This window comes from Daucus carota, chromosome 2 (genome assembly GCF_001625215.2).
Source record: "Daucus carota subsp. sativus chromosome 2, DH1 v3.0, whole genome shotgun sequence".
Taxonomy (NCBI): domain Eukaryota; kingdom Viridiplantae; phylum Streptophyta; class Magnoliopsida; order Apiales; family Apiaceae; genus Daucus; species Daucus carota.
In genome coordinates, this window is record NC_030382.2 from 31230791 (window position 1) to 31253981 (window position 23191).

At 32.7% G+C, this 23191-nt stretch overlaps 2 protein-coding genes and 1 long non-coding RNA gene across 3 annotated transcripts; 1 reads left to right on the forward strand and 2 right to left on the reverse strand.

The window, feature by feature from the left end:
• Window positions 1–771: 771 nt before the first annotated feature.
• On the reverse strand, window positions 772–2883 carry LOC108206894 (tobamovirus multiplication protein 2B). Its single transcript, XM_017377324.2, has 5 exons — window positions 2687–2883; window positions 2224–2289; window positions 2059–2123; window positions 1211–1295; window positions 772–1135 (listed from the first exon to the last, which is right to left on the reverse strand). Exons 1-5 carry the CDS (start codon window positions 2831–2833, stop codon window positions 1106–1108), a joined length of 393 nt encoding a protein of 130 aa, XP_017232813.1. The 5' UTR covers window positions 2834–2883; the 3' UTR covers window positions 772–1105.
• A 6903-nt stretch (window positions 2884–9786) lies between these two features.
• On the forward strand, window positions 9787–11257 carry LOC135150610 (uncharacterized). Its single transcript, XR_010288769.1, has 3 exons — window positions 9787–9831; window positions 10104–10133; window positions 11137–11257. It is a non-coding gene; the product is annotated as an uncharacterized LOC135150610 (long non-coding RNA).
• A 182-nt stretch (window positions 11258–11439) lies between these two features.
• LOC108206022 (protein NRT1/ PTR FAMILY 7.3) lies at window positions 11440–15786 on the reverse strand. Its single transcript, XM_017376182.2, has 5 exons — window positions 15630–15786; window positions 15368–15485; window positions 13419–13636; window positions 12737–13302; window positions 11440–12633 (listed from the first exon to the last, which is right to left on the reverse strand). Exons 1-5 carry the CDS (start codon window positions 15654–15656, stop codon window positions 11769–11771), a joined length of 1794 nt encoding a protein of 597 aa, XP_017231671.1. The 5' UTR covers window positions 15657–15786; the 3' UTR covers window positions 11440–11768.
• Between the last annotated feature and the right edge of the window lie 7405 nt (window positions 15787–23191).

The following is a 23191-nucleotide window of genomic DNA, read 5'->3' on the forward strand; positions in this document are numbered from 1 at the left end:
GACCAGTTTGGTCAAAAGTCATTAGTAACACATCCCACCTTCCAATTGACATTCATTTGATCGATCCAAAAGGGAAAAAAATGAGGAAGTTATATGATGAGTGTTTAATGTTTATAGGCTGTTCAGAGTTTAGACCCCAACTCTGTGATTTCAAATGACGGATAGTTCAGCGGAATGGAAATTCATCCAAATCCAAATTTTTTCCTTTTTGAGGTAAGCCAAACAGCTGATTCAGGCAAATCCAGTCATTTCAAATCAAATGACAGATCCCAAACAAGCCATGCTAAAATTCCAATTCCAATTATCAAAGCCAATCTAACCAACAAAATACTGATCCCATGCATATAAACAATAACAGGTGAAGAAGAGTATATCATTAACCAAAACTGAACCCCTCTGAATTGATCATTGCAGAAAGTACCAAAAACCTTGTTCGACTTCCATCTAAAGCTAGAGGTAAGTATAGCGTTAATTATCTGCACACATGTAACTATACAAGTGGCTAAAGTCTTTTGATAAAACATGTTGCATGATGTTCAAAAGTTTATAGATCAGTAAGGGGGCATTGGGCAGGGACCGAAGAAAGAGAGACTTACACCAGGGGGTGTATACTGTATAATGCAAAGTAAAAAAACTTTACCTGAAAAGGCATGCCTTCAACAAGGATTGATTTTTAAGAACCTTCTTCACGCAAAAGAGCAGCACCTTCAATAATAGTTCCTAAACCCCAGAAAACATGGATTATAAAGTAATGGGAGCTACAAGTTAACATGTTTGAAGCTGAGAAACACCCCTTTCATGTAATATTAATATATTTACAGTCTATTGCAGCAACTTGAGTGCTCACAATTCTACAACAGAGAAAATGTCGGAGGGAATAAAGTGAAAAGCAATTTACAAGTACATGAAAGCAGAACAGGGTGGAAAGCATAGATCTTGATATCAACCATGCCAGTCAACAATAGTTTACATGTAACTATAATCTTCGATGGATTCATAGTCATACTGTATATCCTGATGCACTATGAAACACTAAGCACTGTACTTCTCTTACAGTAACCATCACAAAGTAACATGTGGACACTTAGCTTGCTTCTTAGCCCTCTTATGAAGGATGATCTGTCAGCTCAGGGTCCTGAAAATAAACAGGAAGCATACTGCTAAGCTTACAGTATTCCTAATCTTAAAAAGACACATAGAGATTAGTCACCTGCAAAGAATGCCGATACAAAGGTTTAAGCTGGGAGCTTTCCATATTTTCAAGTAACTGGGTAACTGTTTTGAGATGGGGCACACTGCAACAGATAGATCAAGCATAAGTATGTGATCTAAATAATATTAGCAAGGGTATGTTACTTTAACTTCTAAGCTATAGCTGCATCATCAATGCTCAGATTCAACAAAGGATCATCAAGTCACACGAAGGCCGCGGATTGTGATTTTAATTGTGCCTATTGTCTACTAAATATTTTAAGGTTGTGCCTTTGTGAAAATGACAACATACAAAACAAAGTATATATTTACTTTACAAGGTATGTTGCATATATGCATAGTGCATACATACCAACAAGAATCGGGAAATACAAAGCAGCTTCAAGATACAACGCAGTCATTTTAAACAAAAGAGTAACAGAAGCAAGCACATCTGATGATGTGAAAGTATCATATGTCAATAAATTAATTATGCCCCACAGTTGAATTTGCATTATGCAAATTAACGCAATCAAACACAATATTACATGAAAAAAAAAATAGATTAAGCCATGATCCAACAATTCCATGTGTTAATGATGTGTGTGTGTGTGTGAGAGAGAGAGAGAGAAGGGGGAGGGGGGGAGAAAACAGTTTTACAAAATAACCCATATTTTTCCTGTACATATGAAATGTAAACAAGAATTTATTCATTTCATATATTAAGTTGATTTATAGTTTCTGGCTCCAAACGCTTTATTACCAGAACATCAATCATCCCTTATCAAACATGTGCGAATGTATGCAGGATGATGATGTGAACTACAATAATAAATCTCGCTAAATAGTGAGGGTGAAAGAAACTACCTTTGTAATCCATTATCCATGTACGCATCCAAAGTAGAAATCACGCGAGGCAACTGTTCCATTACCTATATAAGAAGAGAACAGACTAAATCAGCATAAAACTCTGTATAAAGATCCAATGTAGCAAATTGTAACTTAAACGTTAATTGATATAAAAATGCATACCTGCTCCGTGTTTTTAATTGCAGATGTCTTGGCCAAAAGGTTTCTGGGGAGACTTATCAAGTGAGCCTGTCAGCAATACGACGAAAATTATCACAAGATAAAAAATCTGCCAATAAGAGTCATAGAATTAGGAGAAGAATGCCTAATTGAGCAATAAAATCAGTAAAATTGTCCAGTTCTCTTTGGTTCCCCGAAACACATGAATCATTGATTCAATCTTTAATCACAAAACATCATACAAGATGCTGATTTTCTAATAACATATTGTACCATAATTTCCTTAAAATTTTAGCTTAACCCCTGATACAACATTAAGCATAAAAAAGATTTAAGCATCAACCCCTTAACAGCCACATAAACAATTCAACACTAATGGGTATGCATATATTTGACAAACCAACCAAAAGATGCGTGAATATGTGTGTGCGCGCACGAGAGAGAGAGAGAGAGAGAGAGATGGTGCCTGGGAAGGAGAAGATTGGAGCATGAGTTGGAGAAGATTGGAAGTAGATTGAACAGCCTGAGAAATCTGATCAGACACCATTGACTTTGCTGAGCCTTCTCGGCTACTTGCTGTTGTCTCCGCCGCCGGAGCACCACCAGTTGCCATTTCACCTTTATTCTCCGCTTCCCCGGACTGCTGCTTATGTTTCTGGCCATTCCAAAAAAGCTTTAAAAAAACTATGTATACACGAGAAAAGTCGAATACAATATATTTTCATAAATTATTTTAATTTTATATAAAAATTTAATATTTAATTCTTAAATATAATAAAATCTTTAAAAATTATCAAATTATAATTTATATGAGTCTAAAATATATGTCACAGTCAAAATTTGTAAGGAAATGAGAGAGAAGAAAGTATTATATTTTTATTAAATATTTAATTTTAAAATAAATAAATACAATTTTCTCCAACAAAATACATTTTATTTGCTTAATTTATCTAAGTTAGGTATTTCATGCACCTCACAGGAAAAAATAGTTGTGTTCAAAGAAAATATAGTTAGATAAGAATGATTGGAGACGGCGTATTGGACGTAGTTGAGATCAGGTCTCGTGACTTACAGAGATTATGAGGGTTATGACTTATGACGTTATGTTTCAAGGGAAGGGTTCAACTTAGTCATTACCAAATTCATTCGCGCCAATTAAAACTATTTGGGTAAGTCCGATGTGAAGAAGGTCATGGGCTAAGGTTTTATATTATTATTATATCACAAACTGTTTTATTTATTGTGCACTAAGCCGGTTTGGTTTGGTTTAGTCTTAAGGATTTTCCGGATGCATTAATTTACCATTTTTTCCTTCTAAAAGGGTTTGTATGTACAAAGTTTGCCACTTCGAAAATTTATACGGAATTACGTATTTTTTTTTACTACGTCGGAATCCGCAACCGCTATCCTTTGGATGCGCACTGGGTAAACCCAAACCGCACTTAAGCGACAGACTCTGGTCAGGAGGCATAATCACAAATTCTTCTCTCTTCGGGAGTTGAACCTATGACCAAGTATCCTCTTTAACCAGCTGGACCAACCCTTACGGGCGGAATTACGTATCTTCTTGACACCTATCCGGGATACTACATGATGATCAATGTGTTGTCTCCCACTCTATCTAAGAAATCAAGAACACTTAATTGCTATCTAAGAAATCAAGAACACTTAATTGTTATTATTATTATTATTATTATTATTATTATTATTATTATTATTATTATTATTATTATTATTATTATTTTGTCAGGGTCTACATGCTTGTAGATGAGTTGTATCATAGATACAATAACCGCATCAGAGATTCCTTTTATCCTAGAAAGTTTATCATCTAACCGAAAGATTCACAAAAATATCTCCGAACGTTTAGATAATAAGACTTTAAAGTCTGAAAAAGAAAACCCAGTCTCTTTCCATGATCCTGAAAATCAAATAAGCAAAGAAAACATAAGAATACTAATTAAAATAGAAAACATGTATATTATGAGAAAAATATATCCAATTATGACATAATTCGTGACAGAAAACATAATATCTTATTTAACAATATGAATATTAAAACTTATAGAAAATAAGAGATAATTATGAAAAAATATAGGGAAATCTACAAAACTACCTAACTTTTCTTTTATTGTTTTCAAAAATACTACCTTCTAGAATTATTTTTAAAAATACCTTTTCATAAAATTTTTTTTCGAAAATACTGTTTGCAACTTTTGCAACCTCATTTGCAACTACAGGCGGCGCCAGCCGTGTTGCAACCTGATTTCAAGTTCCAGTTTTCAAATGTCATTTTCGACCTCATTTTCGGAATCGAATATATATATATATTCGATTCCGAAAATGAGGTCGAAAATGACATTTGAAAACTGGAACTTGAAATCAGGATTTGTAATTGCATATATGGTTGCATATGGTTGTATTCAGTTGCATATGGTTGCATTCAGTTGATTTTATTATAATCTAATGGCCCCGCCAGGGGCACACCATACATCTGTTGTTACTTACAGTTTTCAGTTGCATTTAGTTGCAACTGAGGTTGCAAAAGTTGCAACTGCAGTTGCAACCTCATTTGCAACTTTTGCAACCTCATTTACAACTATATATAGTTTTCAGTTGCATTTAGTTGCAACTGAGGTTGCAAATGAAGTTGCAACTGCAGTTGCAAAAGTTGCAACTGCAGTTGCAACTTCATTTGCAACCTCATTTGCAACTTTTGCAACCTCATTTGCAACTTTTGCAACTTACAGTTTTCAGTTGAACTAGTTGCAATTGCAGTTGCAACAGTTGCAACTTTCAGTTGAACTAGTTGCAATTGCAGTTGCAGCAGTTGCAACTTTCCATTTTTATTTGCAACTTTTGCAACCTCATTTGCAACTTTTGCAACCTCATTTGCAACTTTTACGGCTGCGCCGCCCAAGGTTGCAAATGAGGTTGCAAAAGTTGCAAATCGTATTTTTGAAAAAAAATTTTTATGAAAAGGTATTTTTAAAAACAATGAAAAAGATGGTAGTATTTTTAAAAAAATAATTTTACAGATGGTTATTTTTAAAAAGATCCCAAAAATATAATGTCTAACCAAAGAGGGAACTTTGGTTAGACACACAAGTAATAAGAAATCATAATTCATGCTAATATTTTCTTGTGAAAACAAATAACACTAACAAAAGATTTTATATTTTTGTTAGGAAAAAAAACAAAAAAAATTTAATCATACTCTTTTAAAAAATTATATAATATAAAAATATATTACTAATATATAATCTCCAAATCGCATAATACTAACATTGAAATAGAAATATATTAAAATATTTATTAGTCACAGTTATGACACAAATTACCTCTTAAAGGCACAAATATGCCATCAATTTTGCCTCCCAAAAATGGCACTCAGACTATTAAAAGTCATTAAACAAGCCCTAAGACTTGACCTCCAAGATATGGTACTCAATTTCTATCACATATATATCACACAACATTTATTTAAAAATTCAAAAGTTGAATCTTAAAAGCTTAATAAAAGTAATTAATTTTCAAAAGAGTAAAGTGCACTTCGTGTACTTCTACTTTACTCAAGACACCATTTGTAATACTGTAGTTCAAAATCGAGCGCTTGCAATATCAATCTTTGTATTTTATTACACTTTATGGCATTCCGTTAATTTGGGTTAATTCCGTTAATAATTTAAAGTAAAGTGGACTTTGTGCACTCGCACTTTACTCAAAAACATCACTTGCTATGAAAATTTACAGTAAAGTAGGAGTACACAAAATGCACTTTACTCTCTAAATTATTAACAGTGTTAACCCAAATTAACCGAATGCAACGAAATGTAATGAAATACAAAAATTGATATTGCAAGTGCTCGATTTTGAATTACGGTATTGCAAGTGGTGTATTGAGTAAAGTGCGAGCACAAAAATTACACTTTACTCTTTTCAAAATTAAGCAAGTAATTGATTGTAACATATATCACACAACATTTATTTAAAAAAATTCAAAATTTAAATCTTAGAAACTTGATAAAAGTAATCAATTTACAAAATCAAGCAAGTAATTATTGTAACATATATCTCACAACATTTATTTAAACAATTCAAAATTTGAATCTTAGAAAGTTAACAAAAGGAATTAAATGCACAACGTGTACCTCAACTTTTCACTATGTACATTTTGTGTACCTCAAATTTGATATCTTGCAAACTGTGTACCTGCATTAACAAGATTCTAGCGAGTCGTATACTTCCGTTAATTTCCAACTAACACTGTCAACTACAATGCAGTAGGAGCATGTGCTGTACGAACCTACAGCGGCTATATTTGGTTTGCATGCTTTGATTTATTTTAACTAACACATTAAGCATCTACTGTACAAACATAAATTCAGTCTTAGAGATGGTAGTAGAGCATGCTGATAAAACATACTTTTTGTATTATTTGATATTTTGACTTTTGGCACACTTTTAAGTCCTTTGACCGGGTAGTTTAAAATATTATTTTTTAATTTTTTTTATAAATATAGATATATAAACAAAATTTTAATTACAAAAAAAAAGTATCAATCAAAAATAATATTTTAAATTACCCGGTCAAATCAGTTAAAAATATGTGCCAAAAATCAAAACGTCAAATAATAAAAAACAAAGGGAGTACATTAGTATGACAAATAACTAAAATGCTAGTCCCTACAGTAAGATAATGTTAGTGAAATTTTGTAATGGTTCTTTTAAATGACAATGATACAAAGTTTAAAAAATGGAGAAGAAAAATAGATTTCACAAAATTGAGGAATGGTAATATTTCTTCAGAGAAACCTTTTAAGAACATAGAACTAGGGCATAAAATGATCCGGGCGATACCGGATACCCCTCTGCTTAAGTATCAGATCATATTATTTTTAGTTTGTGCAGATTTGAGCCCGGGATCATTTTATACGGACATAAATTGATCCCGGATATTTGAGATCCGAATATGATGCAGTATCATATTTTCTATTTTTAACCGAGTAGTTTATGATCCATCAAATATGAGCGATCTACTAACATTAGATATCATTATTATTTCAATTATTCAAATAATTATCATTTAACCTAAGTAAACATACTATTACAGAATAGAATAATTTTACATTACAATATGATGGATTTAGAATATAATATAATTAGTTCGAATCTAATATGAACCGTGGATCATATTCGGGTATTCGGGTAGGATCATATTACAAAAAATTTTATGAGACCGAATTTGAGCGGGTATAGGTGTGCTTATATCCTGGATCATATATTATACGGGCTTAATTTTTCCGCCGGGTTTGGATCATTTTCAAAACAAATATGAGACATATATCATATTTTCGAGCCAGATATAAGCCGAGATACAGAATAGTCCATATCGATTTACATCCCTACATAGAATCCTCACCTACAATAGTAACCATAAATGTGTGTGTTTTGTTTTGCCGCGAATGGTGGTAGAAGGGACGAGCTTTGAAAAGACAAGAATACCCCTAGCTTCTTGACAGTGTTAGTTGGAAACTAACAGAAGTACACGACTCGCTAGAATCTTATTAATGTAGGTACACATTTTGCAAGATATCAAACTCGAGGTACACAAAGTGCACGAAGTGGAAAGTTGAGGTACACGTTGTGCATTTAACTCTAACAAAAGTAATCAATTTTCAAAAATAAACAAGTAATTGATTGTAACATATATCACACAACATTTATTTAAAAATTCAAAATTTATATTTTCATTTTGAATACAAAACTTATACTAAAGGAGGTGTAAAGAGTCAAGTTGGACTAAATTACAAAAGAGAACTGATTAAGGATAATTAGTGGTATTTAAACATGAGTGATTATAGCTAAATTATAGGCTTATATGTTTACTCCTGATTGAAACTTTTAAGCAAACAAATTAGAAAATGCAAATCATGATTAATCAGTATGCCAAAATGCAACATCTAGAAATCAAAATTTTCCAACACAAAAAATAAAATATGATCATGACAGAAATGTATTGATCAATAAAATATGAGAGAAATCAGATAAAAATGTTACATGTAAATCTAAAAGTACAAGCTAAATTAGTACAAAAGTAGTCACATAAACATATTTTCTACTCAAATTTGCAACAAGATTAATACATCCTTAGTTGAAATTTACGTATTCAAAAAATTATACCTTTACCATGGGTCAATTCACATGGTACTTACCCAACTTTGTCAAAATTCCACATGAGAGATATATCGCGATGCTTTTGGAGAAAGAATACGTTTTTTAAACAATATCCTCTGAATAATTTGCGTCAAACGATCGAAAGATAATAATTCTATGACATCGAAAGAAAAAGATTGTAAAGTAATTATGTAGTTACTTAGTAGTGGTCGTCGTCGTCGTCGTTGTTGTCGTCATAAAATTTGTACTAAGTTGTACTACAAACAACTCTCAATTCAATTCGAATATGATTTCAAATAGGTAACACATCTTCCATCCGGTTAAATTCTTACTTAGTCATTTTAGATGATGATATTAAATAATTTGTGTGCTTATTCCGATTAATTTTGAATATCGTACAAAATCAAACAATCAGACTTCAGAAAGTACAAATGCAATATGTGTGCACTTTTTCTTTAATTTCGCTCCACTATTAATCCCCAATCATAATCGATCTTTATATCTGTTAACATTTGTTTTGTGTTTTTCAATTGTATGTAATCACATTATAATTCAAACCATTCTGTTAAACATTTATCAAATAATTTTTCAGTGAATCTTTTTTTTTTTATTTTAGTTGTTGTTAATGGAGATAATGAATAGTTTGTTTAAAAGATGTTGCTTTCAGATTTTATTATTAATGTGTACTTCTTTACATGCATGTGCAATATTATCAAAGGTGGATTCGTCGACACCTTGATATATAAATCATGAAACATTCCTTGTTGTTTTTGCTCCAGCACCCTTTTAACGCATCTGACATGACTACTTTAGCAGACAACAGCTGATGTGGGCTCATTATACACACTTTCAACAATATCCAAAATATCGTACAAATCGAGTAATTCCTTCAATTGGATGCTCCTGTCTCCATAATTTGTACTTGTCAACATTGAAACTTGGGCTTTCATGAAACTCACCATTTTTGACCGAACAAAACCTAACTCTGATACCACTTATGGGAAACGTGAATGAGTTTCCTCTGATTCTTTTAGCTCAAAACACGATATGTGTGTATATGGTGTGTACTATATTAACTACTAGGCTACCACCTTCGCATACTTCACAAAGTTTCTGCTTTCTTTTCTTACTCTCGAAATACAATTTTTCTCTCTATGGTGAATTCTGATTTCACTCAGTGTATTACTATCTTAGAATACAACTACAAGACCTTATTTATAGGCTAGACAAATACAATATAACAATTACTTCTATCTTAAATTATAAAGCATATTGCGTGTTTTCGTATTAAATGACTAAACTGTCCCTCTACATATACCGTATCTACATCCAGTACCACTTCTTCCTTTCTAGCTTTATACACTCGGTTTATTTCACCCGTTGATTTCAAAAGAAGCCGCCACGCACCATTTCATCCTCTTCTCCACTCCACAGGTACGCTTCACCACATATTCTAAACCTTAACTTTAGTTTCTTGATTCAATTTTAAAATTTGAATCTCGCTTTCTATCATCCTCTCTCCCTCTTACTCCCGCATGTTCATCTCTCTCATATTTTGATATATAGCTATCGATTGTTTAGTGGTAGTTTGAGTAGCATAAGTTTATGATTTGGTTTTTTAGATCAAAGATTTCATTCCTTAAAATTGATTTCATTTCCTAATTTCTTGCTTTTCTAATTTAATCTATCACTTTCTTAATTTGTAGGTTAAGTTTTGTAGTAGTGGTAATATTCAGGTATCTATCTGTACTACTTTTTGTCTCTATCATATTTGTTGAATAAACAATTGTATTATTGTTCTATTCAAATTTTTTTGATGTGAAAGATATTTCATTAGTACTTTTTTTCTCTATATTTTCCGGATTAGCTATAATATTGATCTGCATTTGTTGGTCTCTCTGTTACGAAATATATCTCATCAGTTATATATTATTCTTTGAATTTTGTTGAAAAAGATATGTTTTCTTCTTTGTTTAGAGTATTATAATGATTAATCAAGTTTTTGATAAGATGTCCCAAAGAATTAATAACTCTGAAAAAACATGTCTTATAGCTTTAGAAAATCAAATTATCTTACTTTACTAATCTACTTTGTTATTTCTGGCATGAGGAACTACTCAGGAACATTTATATTTTTACCAAGTATGATCTATGTGTTCAATTTTTTTTCTCTAATTTGTTTTCTATTATCATGTCATGAGCTATGATCTAATTATTACAACTTATTATTACATGTATAATATACTATGCAAATTCTACATAAAATGAATATAGTTCTTAATCATGTTTTTAGGATTTAAATGACACCCTTTTGTTTGTTTAATTCATATATGTCTCATTATTATAAGTGCGTTCATGCTATTTGATAACACCCGGAACTTGCGATACCTCAAGAAATTAGTATACCCTTTCTTAAGAATAAAAAATGATCTTTGAAAATTAATATTATGACCAGGAAGTGGTTACTAATTGTTCCTCTATGTTGACGATAAATCAGGCACCACGCCTGTCACAAACTGCTATGGCTATTATATAATTTATTATGCAGATGATGATGATCTTTCCTGGTTATTGAATTTTTGGAAACTTATGGCAATCAAGTTTTTAACACGGCTTAGTTTAATAACCTGCTGATTATTATCTGGTTACATGAAATTCCAGGAGTATTACATTAGGATGGCTCCCCCCTAAACATGGATGCCAAAAGGCATGTAGTAACTAAACATTTGATTGCAGCAGTTGAAACGAGAGTTTCACATGTTAGATGTCCAGCTAGCCGCGCTCAATATATTAGGCACTGTAAATTTGGGTTTGGATACAGCAACCAGAGTACCTCTGATTCTTTGTAAGTTGATTCTACATTATATATTTGATGTCATTTGAGTTTCACCTGTGATTTTACCTGTGATTCTTTGGCCTGTGTTGTAGTGAAATTAGCAGAAAGCCATTTTTTTATGTTTCACTTTCCCTTTTCACCTCTTCTTTCTTCCTACAATCCACCAAACACTAACTGAAGCCGCATAGATAAATTACACTGTAGAATGCATTGTTAAAAGATGAGCCCTTATAAATATATAAAAGGTTATAAACTGCCGAATCCACCAAGGTTTACATAGTTGAAGATAATCTTGAATGACATGTTAATTTCATGGAAAATACAACAGAGCCACGAAAGTAAAATTCAGACAGATCTATCGACATTCCTGTAATCAACAACAAAAACCAACCAACTCTTTCCAGTCCCAAGATGATATTCTTGCTTTTCTGACCTTTTCCATTCAGTGTTCCAGGACAATGTAGAATCCACATGTAGATAACAAAGATTCTCTCTCAAGTTCTGAAGCCCTTATTATTGTTAGTCCATGTTCTGGTCAATAGGCTTCAAGCTTCTCTTCTTCATTATCATCCTCGTACTTGCTTTCGAGCTTTATACTCTTGTACCACTTTGCGCAAAATATGTAGGCTATTAAATCAAGACTTGTTAAACCAGCCAATAGGAAGTAGAATCTATCAAGATGACCATGGTTGAGATTGCCAGGAATCCATCCATGCATGTGGTCTTCTGTTGATATTTTCATAACCATTGTCACGATCAGACTACTCACGTAGTTCCCCAGAGAGATTGATGTCATGCAAAGTGCACTCCCGAAACTCTTGAGTCCATCCGGTGTTTGTGCATTGAAGAACTCCAGCTGACCCACATACATAAAGACTTCGGAAGCTCCTACAAGAGCATATTGAGGGATTTGCCAAAATATGCTCAATGAGCTTGAGCCACTGCAGTGTTTGCAATCCTTTTGTGCATACTTGAGTCTGTAAATCTCTACTATTCCGGCTGCAACCATAGCCATCACTGCTATTACAAGTCCAATTCCCATCCTTTGAAGCTCCGTCAGCCCCTTTGATTCTGTCTTTCTGAATCGGCTAACAAGAGGACTGATCACTCTCCTATAAAGGAATATAAAAGTTGCTACGCTTAGAATGTCGAAGCTGGACATACTGGCTGGAGGAATTCGAAAATCTGACAGTTTACTTGTCATAGCTTCCCCTTGTTCGACAAATAGTGAGGCCATTTGCGTGAAAACAACTGAATAAAGGATGGTGCACAGCCAGATTGGGAGTAGTCTTAAAATGCATTTCACCTCTTCAACTTGGGAAATCGGGCAGAGCTGCCATGGATTGTGGACACCAGTTTTGAAATCTCTTGATGTAATAAAAGCAGCTTTATCCAAAAATCTAAAAACAAAGATTTTAAGTTAGTATTATCACACAATGTTTCTAAAATTTGATAATAACACTTATATATGCAATGCATCTTTACTTGTTTAGCAGCACTTACTTAAATTCATGAGTGTGAAGAATTCTCCTAGCACCATTCGACGAATTATCCTTCCCTCCATCAGCTTCAAATAAATTCTCTTCCCCAGAGGTTAATTCAACTCGCCACTTCTTTATTGCAGCAGCAAACACTTGGCAAAATCTGAAAAGCGGGTTCCCACTTGGCTTAAAATGCCTATATCTCGATGTTCCGGCCAGAAACAGGACTAATGCAGCAAAAGCAGAGCCAGCCGAACTCCAGAATCCTAGAGCCCAAAGTCCTTTATCCTCAAAGAATACCAATATGGTGTTGGAGAAAAGTGAGCCCAGGTTCAAGGCTAGGTAGAAGTAGCTGAAAAATGACACCTTTGAACGACCCTCCACCATGTTCTCCTCATCAAACTGATCTGCTCCAAATGTGGCAATATTTGGCTGGTATCCACCATTTCCCAGAGCAATCATGTAAATGGATAGATAAAATAGCCCAATTTCCAAGCTCGAATGAGATCCACATGGTATCTCTGGAGTTCCGCAACCTTTAGGCCTTAGCAGAAACAGGTTTGTTGTGACTGATAGTCCTACCAAGCCCTGTCAAGGAAAAATTAGGTGGAAATTTAACCAAGAAGTTCAACATATATCAAAAATGTTATTTGGCTGGCGAAGAAGTATGAAAAAGACAAGATGTATCAAGCGCGGCTACTTACAATGACAAAAATTGCCTGAAAGATGGCACATGTTTTGTATCGTCCCCAATAGGAATCACTGAGAAAAGCACCGACAAGTGAGAAGATATAGACAGTTCCTGTCCATTTGCTAACGTTGTTAGCAGCCTCGGCATTGTCTTGTCCGAGGACCCTTGTTAAGAACAGGACCAGGTTCACTCCAACACCAAAGAATGCCAGAGTAGCCAATCCCTGATTCACTGTGATCCATAATAACCCATGCATGATAAGTAAAAATACTCCAGTCTTAAGACTTCCAATTTCTTGTGTAAGAATGTATCAACAAGTTTAATAAATTATACAGCAAATGTACAATCCATAATTTTTTCTTTAATCCAAGTATGTAATTGGCTGGTAGTATCTAGTTAATTCACTCACCTATCAAGTGTAACTGATGAGGATTTCAAAGAATAGGATTAATTGATAAATGTATAGTTGAGAGTGTCCTTGCGGCGTTTGCCTTCACTTATATTCTCCGGCTTTAAGCCAGTATTAACTTTGACATCAAAAATGTCTCTTTATGAGTTAAAAATCGGTTTAAAATTAGAAATAAGTCACAAACCGATCTAAAGCCAAAAGTTAGTAAGATGTCTTTTTTGATTAACTTATTTAATTCTTATGATTTTTTTAATAAAAATCAATTACCACACTAAAATAATAATTAATCTATTAAATTATTTTAATAACTCGTAAAGTCACTATAATATAAAATTATCCGAACATACAAATTAAGATGATCACTTATTACATCACAGAAGTCATAATTTTAAGCTTGCTGAAACCGGTTAGGCTCCTAGTCTGTTAGATAGAATATACCCATCACAAATTACAGATTTGCAGTAATATTATCTCACTTTATCCTACAGGTGCTTTACGATCCATTTTTATGGTGATGTAGTCATCATTTTGGTTTTCTTTAACGTGATTTGATAGAAATTGAACGATAGAGATGTCTCATCAGTACTGCAAGTTTAAGTCGATGAAGTAATTACCCGATCCCCTCTGCCTTAAAAAAATGTTCCAAGTATCAAAGAAAACCGTAAAAAAATGAAAGAGACGAGCCGTGTTTTATTGATCAAAGGTGCGGCTGAACAGATTCCAGAAAAAGAAAAGGGACGATAATGTACCGGAAAGTGAGGTTAAAATTAGCCAAAAACCTAAGATTACAAGCACAGATGTCGCATGCAAGAGGTACAGAAGGGGACACATAGCACCCCACAACCAAAAGCTCATGCATGCACAAACTCAATAAATACGACTTGGTTACGTATAAGCCACATCCTCTTTGTACCAACACTCTCCCATGCAAATTGCACGGACCACTTGACACGTCTCAAACGTAGCTGTCATGTCCTAACTTGGGTATAGATTTTAACAGATTTTTTTTAGAATTTTGTTATGGTGGGCAAAAAAACGTCTCCACATCAGTATACACCTGATCGGAGAAAACACTTCGTTTTCATGTTAAATTTTAGTATATTTGGTCTTGTGAAAATCAAGAACCATCTCTTTTTCTTATCTACACTTATTAGCAAAATAAGATAAGATGATGGATGGATTTATATATTTTGGTGGACCTTATTAACTGGTCAATCATATGAATTTCTACTTGTTTGTTTGAGTCGTCGTCTCAGTTTTTCAGTGAAATGTTGTGCTCTCAGGTTTTTAACGAGAAAATATACGTGTAACATTCCAGTTCTACATCGAGAAGTATAAATACTTTAACTTAGTTTATATGTATAAGTACTACTACAAATTACATCAATAAATCATATCTTGTAAGGTTTGTGGTGAACTTGTGTATTATCCAAGTTGTTAGTTGAGCCAACGTATTTCGCTTATTTTCGTGCTCGGAGTACATGTGTAGTGAAAGAAGTAGCGAGATTTAATTTATAACAAATGCATGTGTGTGTAAGAAATTGGGAGCTTACCAAGGATAATGGTTCCAGCAACCCATCGACCACTCGTATCTCGAATTGCAGGTCGTCCATAATAATCAACTGAACCATCAAGAGTGCACTCTTCTTCTTCTCCTTTGTACTTACTTACCTGCATATGTTAATATATATAGTTACGAACATGCTCGACACAAAAGAAAAACGGCTATTTTCGACCGTCAATTAGCGGCTTTTCTTGTAGTACGTGCTTGTTGAATTTGTATAAACGTTTAACATGGATATATATAGATATTACCTCCTTGGATAATTGCAAGCAAGCCATTTAATTTGAGGAAGAAGCTATATAAGAATGGCGCAGTTTGCAGAGGGAGATAAGAGCTTGTTATTTTCAAGAGGAGGAGACGGACAAATATAAGTGAAGTGGGTGTGGCTATGTTTATAGAGTTTCGGAGGGTCTTGTTGACGGTGGAGATGTAAAGTTGATGATCAAAATTGGATTTAGAAACATGTCATCAGCTTGTAGTAATGCACTGTTACGGGTTTTATATTTGTTCAATATTTTTATGCCATATACAACTACTATACATCATGAGTCATGAAACTTGACAACCACGTAATTTTCTTAATTAACAAAATCTTGAAACATTTTATTGTATCGAAAATAATGGAAAAGAACTTAGAATGTTGTTTTTTTGGACCTTAATGATATGTTATATATAAAATAGTGATTTGTGATATATAAATATGTGATTTTTGTAATTAAAAGTGAATAAATATTCATAGTGGACCGTTTTTAATTTGTACGTTAATTTGGTTTTTATCGTAGGAAGTCTAAATATATGTGTGTGGGTTAAATGTGTTATAAATTTGTATGTAATATAAATATGATATGTGTTGTAAGTACGAATGTGTCCTATATATGTATGTGTAATAAATGTGGATTTTGATTATTTTATTTATGATAAATGTGTGTGTAATATATATGTATGTGTGGGTGGATATGTGTCGCTAATATGTGGGTGGTGGACACAATGACAATCTTGGAGAAACCAAATATAATATAACTGAACCGACATGCTTCTGAATTTTACAAGAATGATATTATTGTAGGAATTGTTATTTATCCTGGATGTACAGGATACAAAAAGATGACCTTAGTAGTAAATTATTATATTTTAAAAACATGTATAAATGCTTCGATTTTCTTCTCAGTTACCTCTTAATTACTATAATAATAATGTATTGATGAAAATTTTGCGTTTGGAGTACGAAAAAATTGATGCGTGTTAAAATGATTATACGTTATTCCACGAAAATGGTTGATAAAACTTATTTGTGACATTTATGAGGAGGATCGATACAAAACTCAGATGAAGAAGAATAAAAAGGCGGACCAAGAACGTGTTACGATATTTTTCACTCGTCTCTCAACTCTAAAGGCTATATATGTCCAAATATACAGTAAAGTATATTACACGGTACAAGAACAAGGAAAAAAATAAGGAGAACTTAGTCATCCCACCGACTGTGAAGAGTGGAAATAATTCTGACACTTTTGACCCATCTTTTGCAAAAGAAATTTGAAATATACGTCTTAGAATTGGTTCTGACGGTTCCTGCCCCTTTTACGAGTCAGGAGAAAAGGTATACGTAGTATGACCGGTTGTGGTGTTTGTTTAAAATCTTCCATCTTTCGTGAAGATGAAAAAATCATTTACATTTTAGACTCTTCTAGTTCCCAGTGTAAAGAGTCTAGGACAATATCTTAATGTCTATCTTCGGCCTTTCATTGATAAATTAAAGCTTTATGGGGATAGACATGGAAACATTATGCATTATTAAAGTAGAATTTCAACATGAAGGTAGTTGCTATGTGGATAATAGCTAATTTTTCTGGGTTAAGGATGATTAGTGGGTGGTCTAAATATGGAAAACTTTCATGTTCAGTTTGTATGTGAGATATTCAAGATATTCAATTGAAAACATATGAAAAATATGGTTTTTTCGGTACTAACCGATATTTGTTTAACGGAAATTTATCCTTGGCGACTTCCAAATACAAGGTTTGCAATAAAAGAAAAACTAGAGTGTCTAAAGGTTGGTCAAAATGGGGAGACTTTGAAGAAAGTCCTTGACAATTTAAAATTTTCACCGCCAGGAAAAAGAAGAGAGGAAGAAGAGCTCCCAGTTTGGAGTTAGTCATAACTATACATGTAAATCATTGTTTTATGAGAATATTGGTCATCATTTTTGAGGCGTCATTGTTATAATGTCATGCACACCGAAAAAAATGTGTTGGTGACAATGTCTACTAGATGTAAAAAAATTAAAAGATCATAACAAGTAAAGACAAGATTGCAATTTGATGAATGTGCATGCCGATTTGTGGATATCAGCAAGTGAAAAGAAACTAAAAGAACGTTTCACATTCAAATAGAAACAACTAAAACTTATGTGTGAATGGTTTCGTTCGCCAAACTTTCAAACGGGTATACATCAATAATCGGTCATTGTGTTAAGAATAATTGCAAGTTCTCGGGGTTCGATCACCAAAACTTTCTGACTGCTATGCATAAAAAATCGTTTATTCATGTGTTAAGAATAATTGCAAGTTCGCAAGAGTCAAGTGTCATGATTGTTATATATATTATCATTCAAAAATTATTGGCACTCTATCCGTGAACTTTACCACAAGATATAGGGGCCTTTTAGCTACACTTATGTTTTAGAAATAAGGGCATATTTAATAAAAAATATATATATGTAAAACTCTACTTTTTTTAGAAATAAGCCCTTTTTCAGATACCGAATATGAAACACCTTTTTAACATTTATAAAAAAATATATTTTCTAAAATAAATAAGGTCATACTTTTCATAAGTGTGTGCTGCCAAACATGCACATAATAGATACACTTTAGGCGCTTTTAATTTTTTTTTAATGATATTTGCTCTTCTGTCCTAAATCGTGACGACTTACTAATTTTGGAGGAGTCGGTTGTCCAAATATTGACCGTGCTAGAAACCATATTCACGGTTGATTCTTAGGGCTACAGTTGTTTTAATTATAACTTTTTCTATTTAGTTTAAAACTTTGGTTGGATATTGAATTTAAAACTTTTCATGGATTTGGTTGGATGTTGAATTTTGATTTTAATTTTATTTATATATGTCATACTTGATTAAAAAATATGGATTTGGATAAATGAAATGGCTTAATTGTTACTTTACTGATATTGGTTAATGGTATCATATACAATTGTGTACTGGGATGTTTGAATTGAAGCGGTAAAAATAAATCTAAGCACAAAAATGACCACTCTACATAAAAAAATGACCGTATGACCATTAAGAAACTCATAAAAATGATAGAATACATAAAATTACAAACAACGTTCAAGAACTTCCAACTGTGTTTGGTAATAAAGTCAGTCGTAAACCAAAATACAAATCCGCCTATACAAATATTATGTCCATGACGTCGAAAACATATTACAACAACGGTGTTGGTTGTAATAGACGGTCATAATAAACTCAATTATAATAGTCTAAAATTCATATATCGTTTACCACCATCGCGACTAATATAGTCGGAAGCTAATTTTGAATATGTTAGTGGTCGTAATAGGTGGTCATAATAAATTTTGTTGGATGTGAGTGGCCTATTTTGGGTGTCGTGATTGGCCACATAAAACCCAGTCATATGATCCTGTTCTCATGCCCACATTACATGGACCAAGTTCGGACCAGTTTATCCGTTTCCACACCCATGACATGTACAAGTGAACCAAATCTCGAATTAATTTATAATAATTGTGATGAGAAAAAAGTAAATCGCCCTAAGAGATAATCTGAATCTTGTTTAATGAACATAAAAAAACCTAATTACGATCTATATTTGTTATTTAGAGACCGCCTTTATTTATGGTGTAAAACCCTTATTTTTTGTTGTGTATATATACTTATATTTCTTTAACATATTTTTATATCATATTTAAATAATATTAATATAAATTTTAATTAGAAAAACATACATTTTTATCTGAAATTCACTATATTTTTTTAAAGTAGGGCTCTCTGAAAAATTTATTTCTAAAGGAAAAAAATATGTACTTTTTTTTATTGACCATCAACTCGGACATAAAGTGCATGTTCATGCTAACACAGGTGTGAGGTGTCTAATACCATTGATCACTAACTTTAGTTTTGTCACTAAAAGTTTGCTTTAGTAAATTTTGAATGAATAAAGATTTGATGTGGCTGGGCTACTTTGTTAAGTACTTCGGATTGTTAATATTAATTATTAATCACATCGGTATCAAATATCATCGAAATTACTTTCGATATTTAGGTTAACCTAAAGAACTAGTGACTTACCTTATGAGTTCCTTTAACTATTCGTTACAGTACATGATGTTTACATTTAAATTAACAGCTGGCCTCACAAAAACTCTAACTTTCATGTTATTGCAGAAGATTGTATTGAGATTCTTAAACATTTTGAGGAAGTGCGGGTGTCTTTTGACCGTAGATCTGCGAATAGAGTTGTCAATGATGTTAGCTCAGGCTACTCATTCCATGTCAGGTCTTGTGGAGTGAAATCACAGTGCTCTAGAATTTATTTATAACCTCATTGACGAAGAAAATTAATATATCCAAGTACGTATTTTTCAAAAAAAAAAAACAAACAGCTGGCTAGTGGCAAACCTAATAATTGCGCCGTAAATATATAGAAGAATAATAGCTTTTCTGTTTTCAGGATAATCAACTATGTAATCGCAATACCTGACAAAAAAAAAAAAAAACTGTGTAGTAATCGCAATTGAAATCGCGACAACAACAGTAACTGGAAAACCAGTTGGTCGTATATACTATCCACCACCAGCATATCTACTAAACGTCTAACTCAGATTTTCATTGATTTTTATTTCTACCTGTATACGGTGCAGTTAACACCTATATATAAGTGTGGATATATTTATTTATATATTTATAAAAATCAAAGTCAGAATAGACACAGTAAAACTAATTAATCTAAGATCTAATCATCCACGTACATGATCTTATAATTTCAACAAGCTAGTTTCAAACAAGACGTGAAGCATGTTTGTGTTGGTTTTAAAGTCACCAGCTTAAAACTGTTTTAAAATTATATTTTTTTTTATGTAATAAGTCAGGTTTAAAATTAGAAATTAGTTTGAGGTATATTTCAGTTTTTTTAAACCTTATTTTGGATAAAACTCCATAAGTCATTTTTATTTTTATTATTAAATTTTGAATAATTTATAAATCCTTATTCAAAATTATCACAACAGATATTTTAAATTTTGATGGGTGTGGTTGTTGTACAGGGTCAACCATTATTAAGATATGAGAGCCAATCAAAATCTCCCAAATATATAAAATTCCGCATGTGCCATGGGCACACGGTAGAAAAACCGTAAACACAAAAACATATTTAATTAACATCCCTAGATTAATGTGAATAACATGAGTGTTAAAATTTGGTCATGCATGCTAGCTTTATATGAACCCTAATGCTTCCACTAATCATCCAACAGTCAGATCCCACTACTTGGAAATTAAATGGAGCCAAAAAATATGGATTTCTTAAAACCTATTATGTGGAAAGACCTTGATGAATCATAATCAAGGCAGACACTTACCGTTGTAGTGCATGCCCATAAGCACAAAAACATTGCCTGATTGGCTGCTACTTGATCAGGAACCTTATTTTCATCTAGTTGGTTCATGAGTTAGGTCATTTTTACTATTGCCCCAACTAAATATATTTGTAAGAAATATATACATAATCTAATTCGCTTATCAGAAAAAATCTTGGTCGATCTGTCTATCTTTCAAAGTTGTTGTATAGAAAGTTAACAATGAATCTGACATTATTGGATTATTCATGTGGGTGTGGAAAGCACTACAAATAGTAGCTAAATCCCATTATGTTTACATGGTAATTTTGGTATCGAGGGTCCACATGTATTTTCTGAGCCATGCCTTTCAATTTCTTAAAGCTTTTTTGGTAGGGCTATATATAATATATTCTTGCGTCAGCATGGATACATATACACCATGTGGTTACAAGTGGATTTAGATTGTATTTGCATACTCAGCAAATTAATTTGTATTAATTAACTTTACTTTGCATCGCACAATTACAGAATTAGGTTTGTTAATGCCTAAATCTGTGTTATGTCGGTGTTTCTTCTTGCTCTATACCTATGTAAGGAATGTGTGAATGTCTCTGCAGCAATGTAACGGCAGCTAGCAGTTTGCCAAATATCCAAGAATTATATTTATTTATATAACCGGATTTATAAGTGAAAAATCTGTTTCTGTAGTTAACCTGTAGTAGTTCTCAAAATGTGTGGTTAACCTGATTTTGTGGTTATAAATTAAGGGTTTGGTGTGTCGATGACACATGCTAAACCCTAAGTTTGATGAGTTAAATACATCAAATTTGGTACTTGATGGACATGCCATAAAATAACCTATCAATTAATTAACAAAGACGGGTAATACATATGCTGCAACATTCATTTGTTATAAATTGAGAATTAAGGTGCGTATAAAATTCTAGATTGTTATACTAAAGGAGAGCTAGGGAGACAGATGTTTTAAAGGTTTTAAGCTTTATCTAAAGGAAAGCCGGTAACCACCCTACATATTTGGTTATCATGCCCGACAGATACGAAAGCTTAATAGAAATAAACGTAAAGTTGTATGGGCTTATTCAAAAATCTTAGTAGACTATTATCGTGAAAGTGCAGATACAGATTTCAAGAATTTAGGTCAGATAGGATATCTAACGAAAATGGTGACATCAATGACCCACGATCAGGTGAGGCTAGCTAATAGCTAGCCAACCATAATTGAATTTGGAAACGCCCACTTTTTTGTTATTGTGTATATTATATGAGCATGAATCAGAAGTTATATGAACATCAGTACATGAGTGATTAGTTGGTACGCACTCCTGCTTATGCATATGAAGAGACTCATACCAATTGCAACCTAATAATTTTTGTAGGGTTTATCTGGTGTCTACTCATGTGCACATCCTAAGTACTAAATTTTATAGGTTTGAAATATTTTAATGGATGTGGTTGTTGTATATACAGGGGCACATCATTATTAAGTAACAAGAACCAATCAAAATGAGTCAAACTTATGAATTTTAATGCTGAGCATGTGCTTATGAGCACAAACTAAAAAGACCGATTTTTGTATTAAACAAGTGAGACCCCGAATAAGACGTTTATTGGTACAAAATTCACTACTGTTTAACTTGCTCATGCGTTTAAAGAATGTTGTTATTTTAGTGACAAGTAATAATGACAATATAGCTAGCTGGTATCAAGTGTTTAAAATTATTATGCACAGCCACGCGTTTATATTCAACGATAACCACATATAAAGGTAAAGTCAATTTTATTTTATACTATCACCCGGAATTAAGGGTTAGCGGTTAACGGTTAGCGGATTGAATTAGATTGTTTAACCATTTGATTGAAATAGATGATTTGACTAGCGGATTAAATTAACAGTTTATTGTAAAATTGTTTGATAAATAGTTGATTGATCAGGTTTTTCTCACACACACCAAAACCTCTAACCCAAAAAGCTCCTAAAAGTAGATTTTTCAAAATTAGCCTTTTTGGATTCAAACCTCTATTTCAATCCGCTAACTACCAAACACTAATATTAGCGGATTCTAATAGTCAGACCTATAAAACACCTCAAACCTATAATTTTACCCAAAACCTCTGCATTTCAAATAGGACCTATATATTATAGTGAGCTCTTTCACAATCAAGGATGGATAATTATTTAATTTTGTAATCCA

Coding starts and splice junctions, on each gene's coding strand:
- LOC108206894 (XM_017377324.2), bottom strand. CDS start 2,833: ATGGCAACTGGTGGTGCTCCGGCGGCGGAGACAACAGCAAGTAGCCGA. Junction 2,124..2,223: donor CAATTAAAAACACGGAGCAG/GTATGCATTTTT, acceptor CTTCTTATATAG/GTAATGGAACAGTTGCCTCG. Junction 1,136..1,210: donor TGTATCGGCATTCTTTGCAG/GTGACTAATCTC, acceptor GTTTATTTTCAG/GACCCTGAGCTGACAGATCA.
- LOC108206022 (XM_017376182.2), bottom strand. CDS start 15,656: ATGGCTTGCTTGCAATTATCCAAGGAG. Junction 15,486..15,629: donor GCTTGCAATTATCCAAGGAG/GTAATATCTATA, acceptor TAACATATGCAG/GTAAGTAAGTACAAAGGAGA. Junction 13,303..13,418: donor TTCAGGCAATTTTTGTCATT/GTAAGTAGCCGC, acceptor TTTCCTTGACAG/GGCTTGGTAGGACTATCAGT.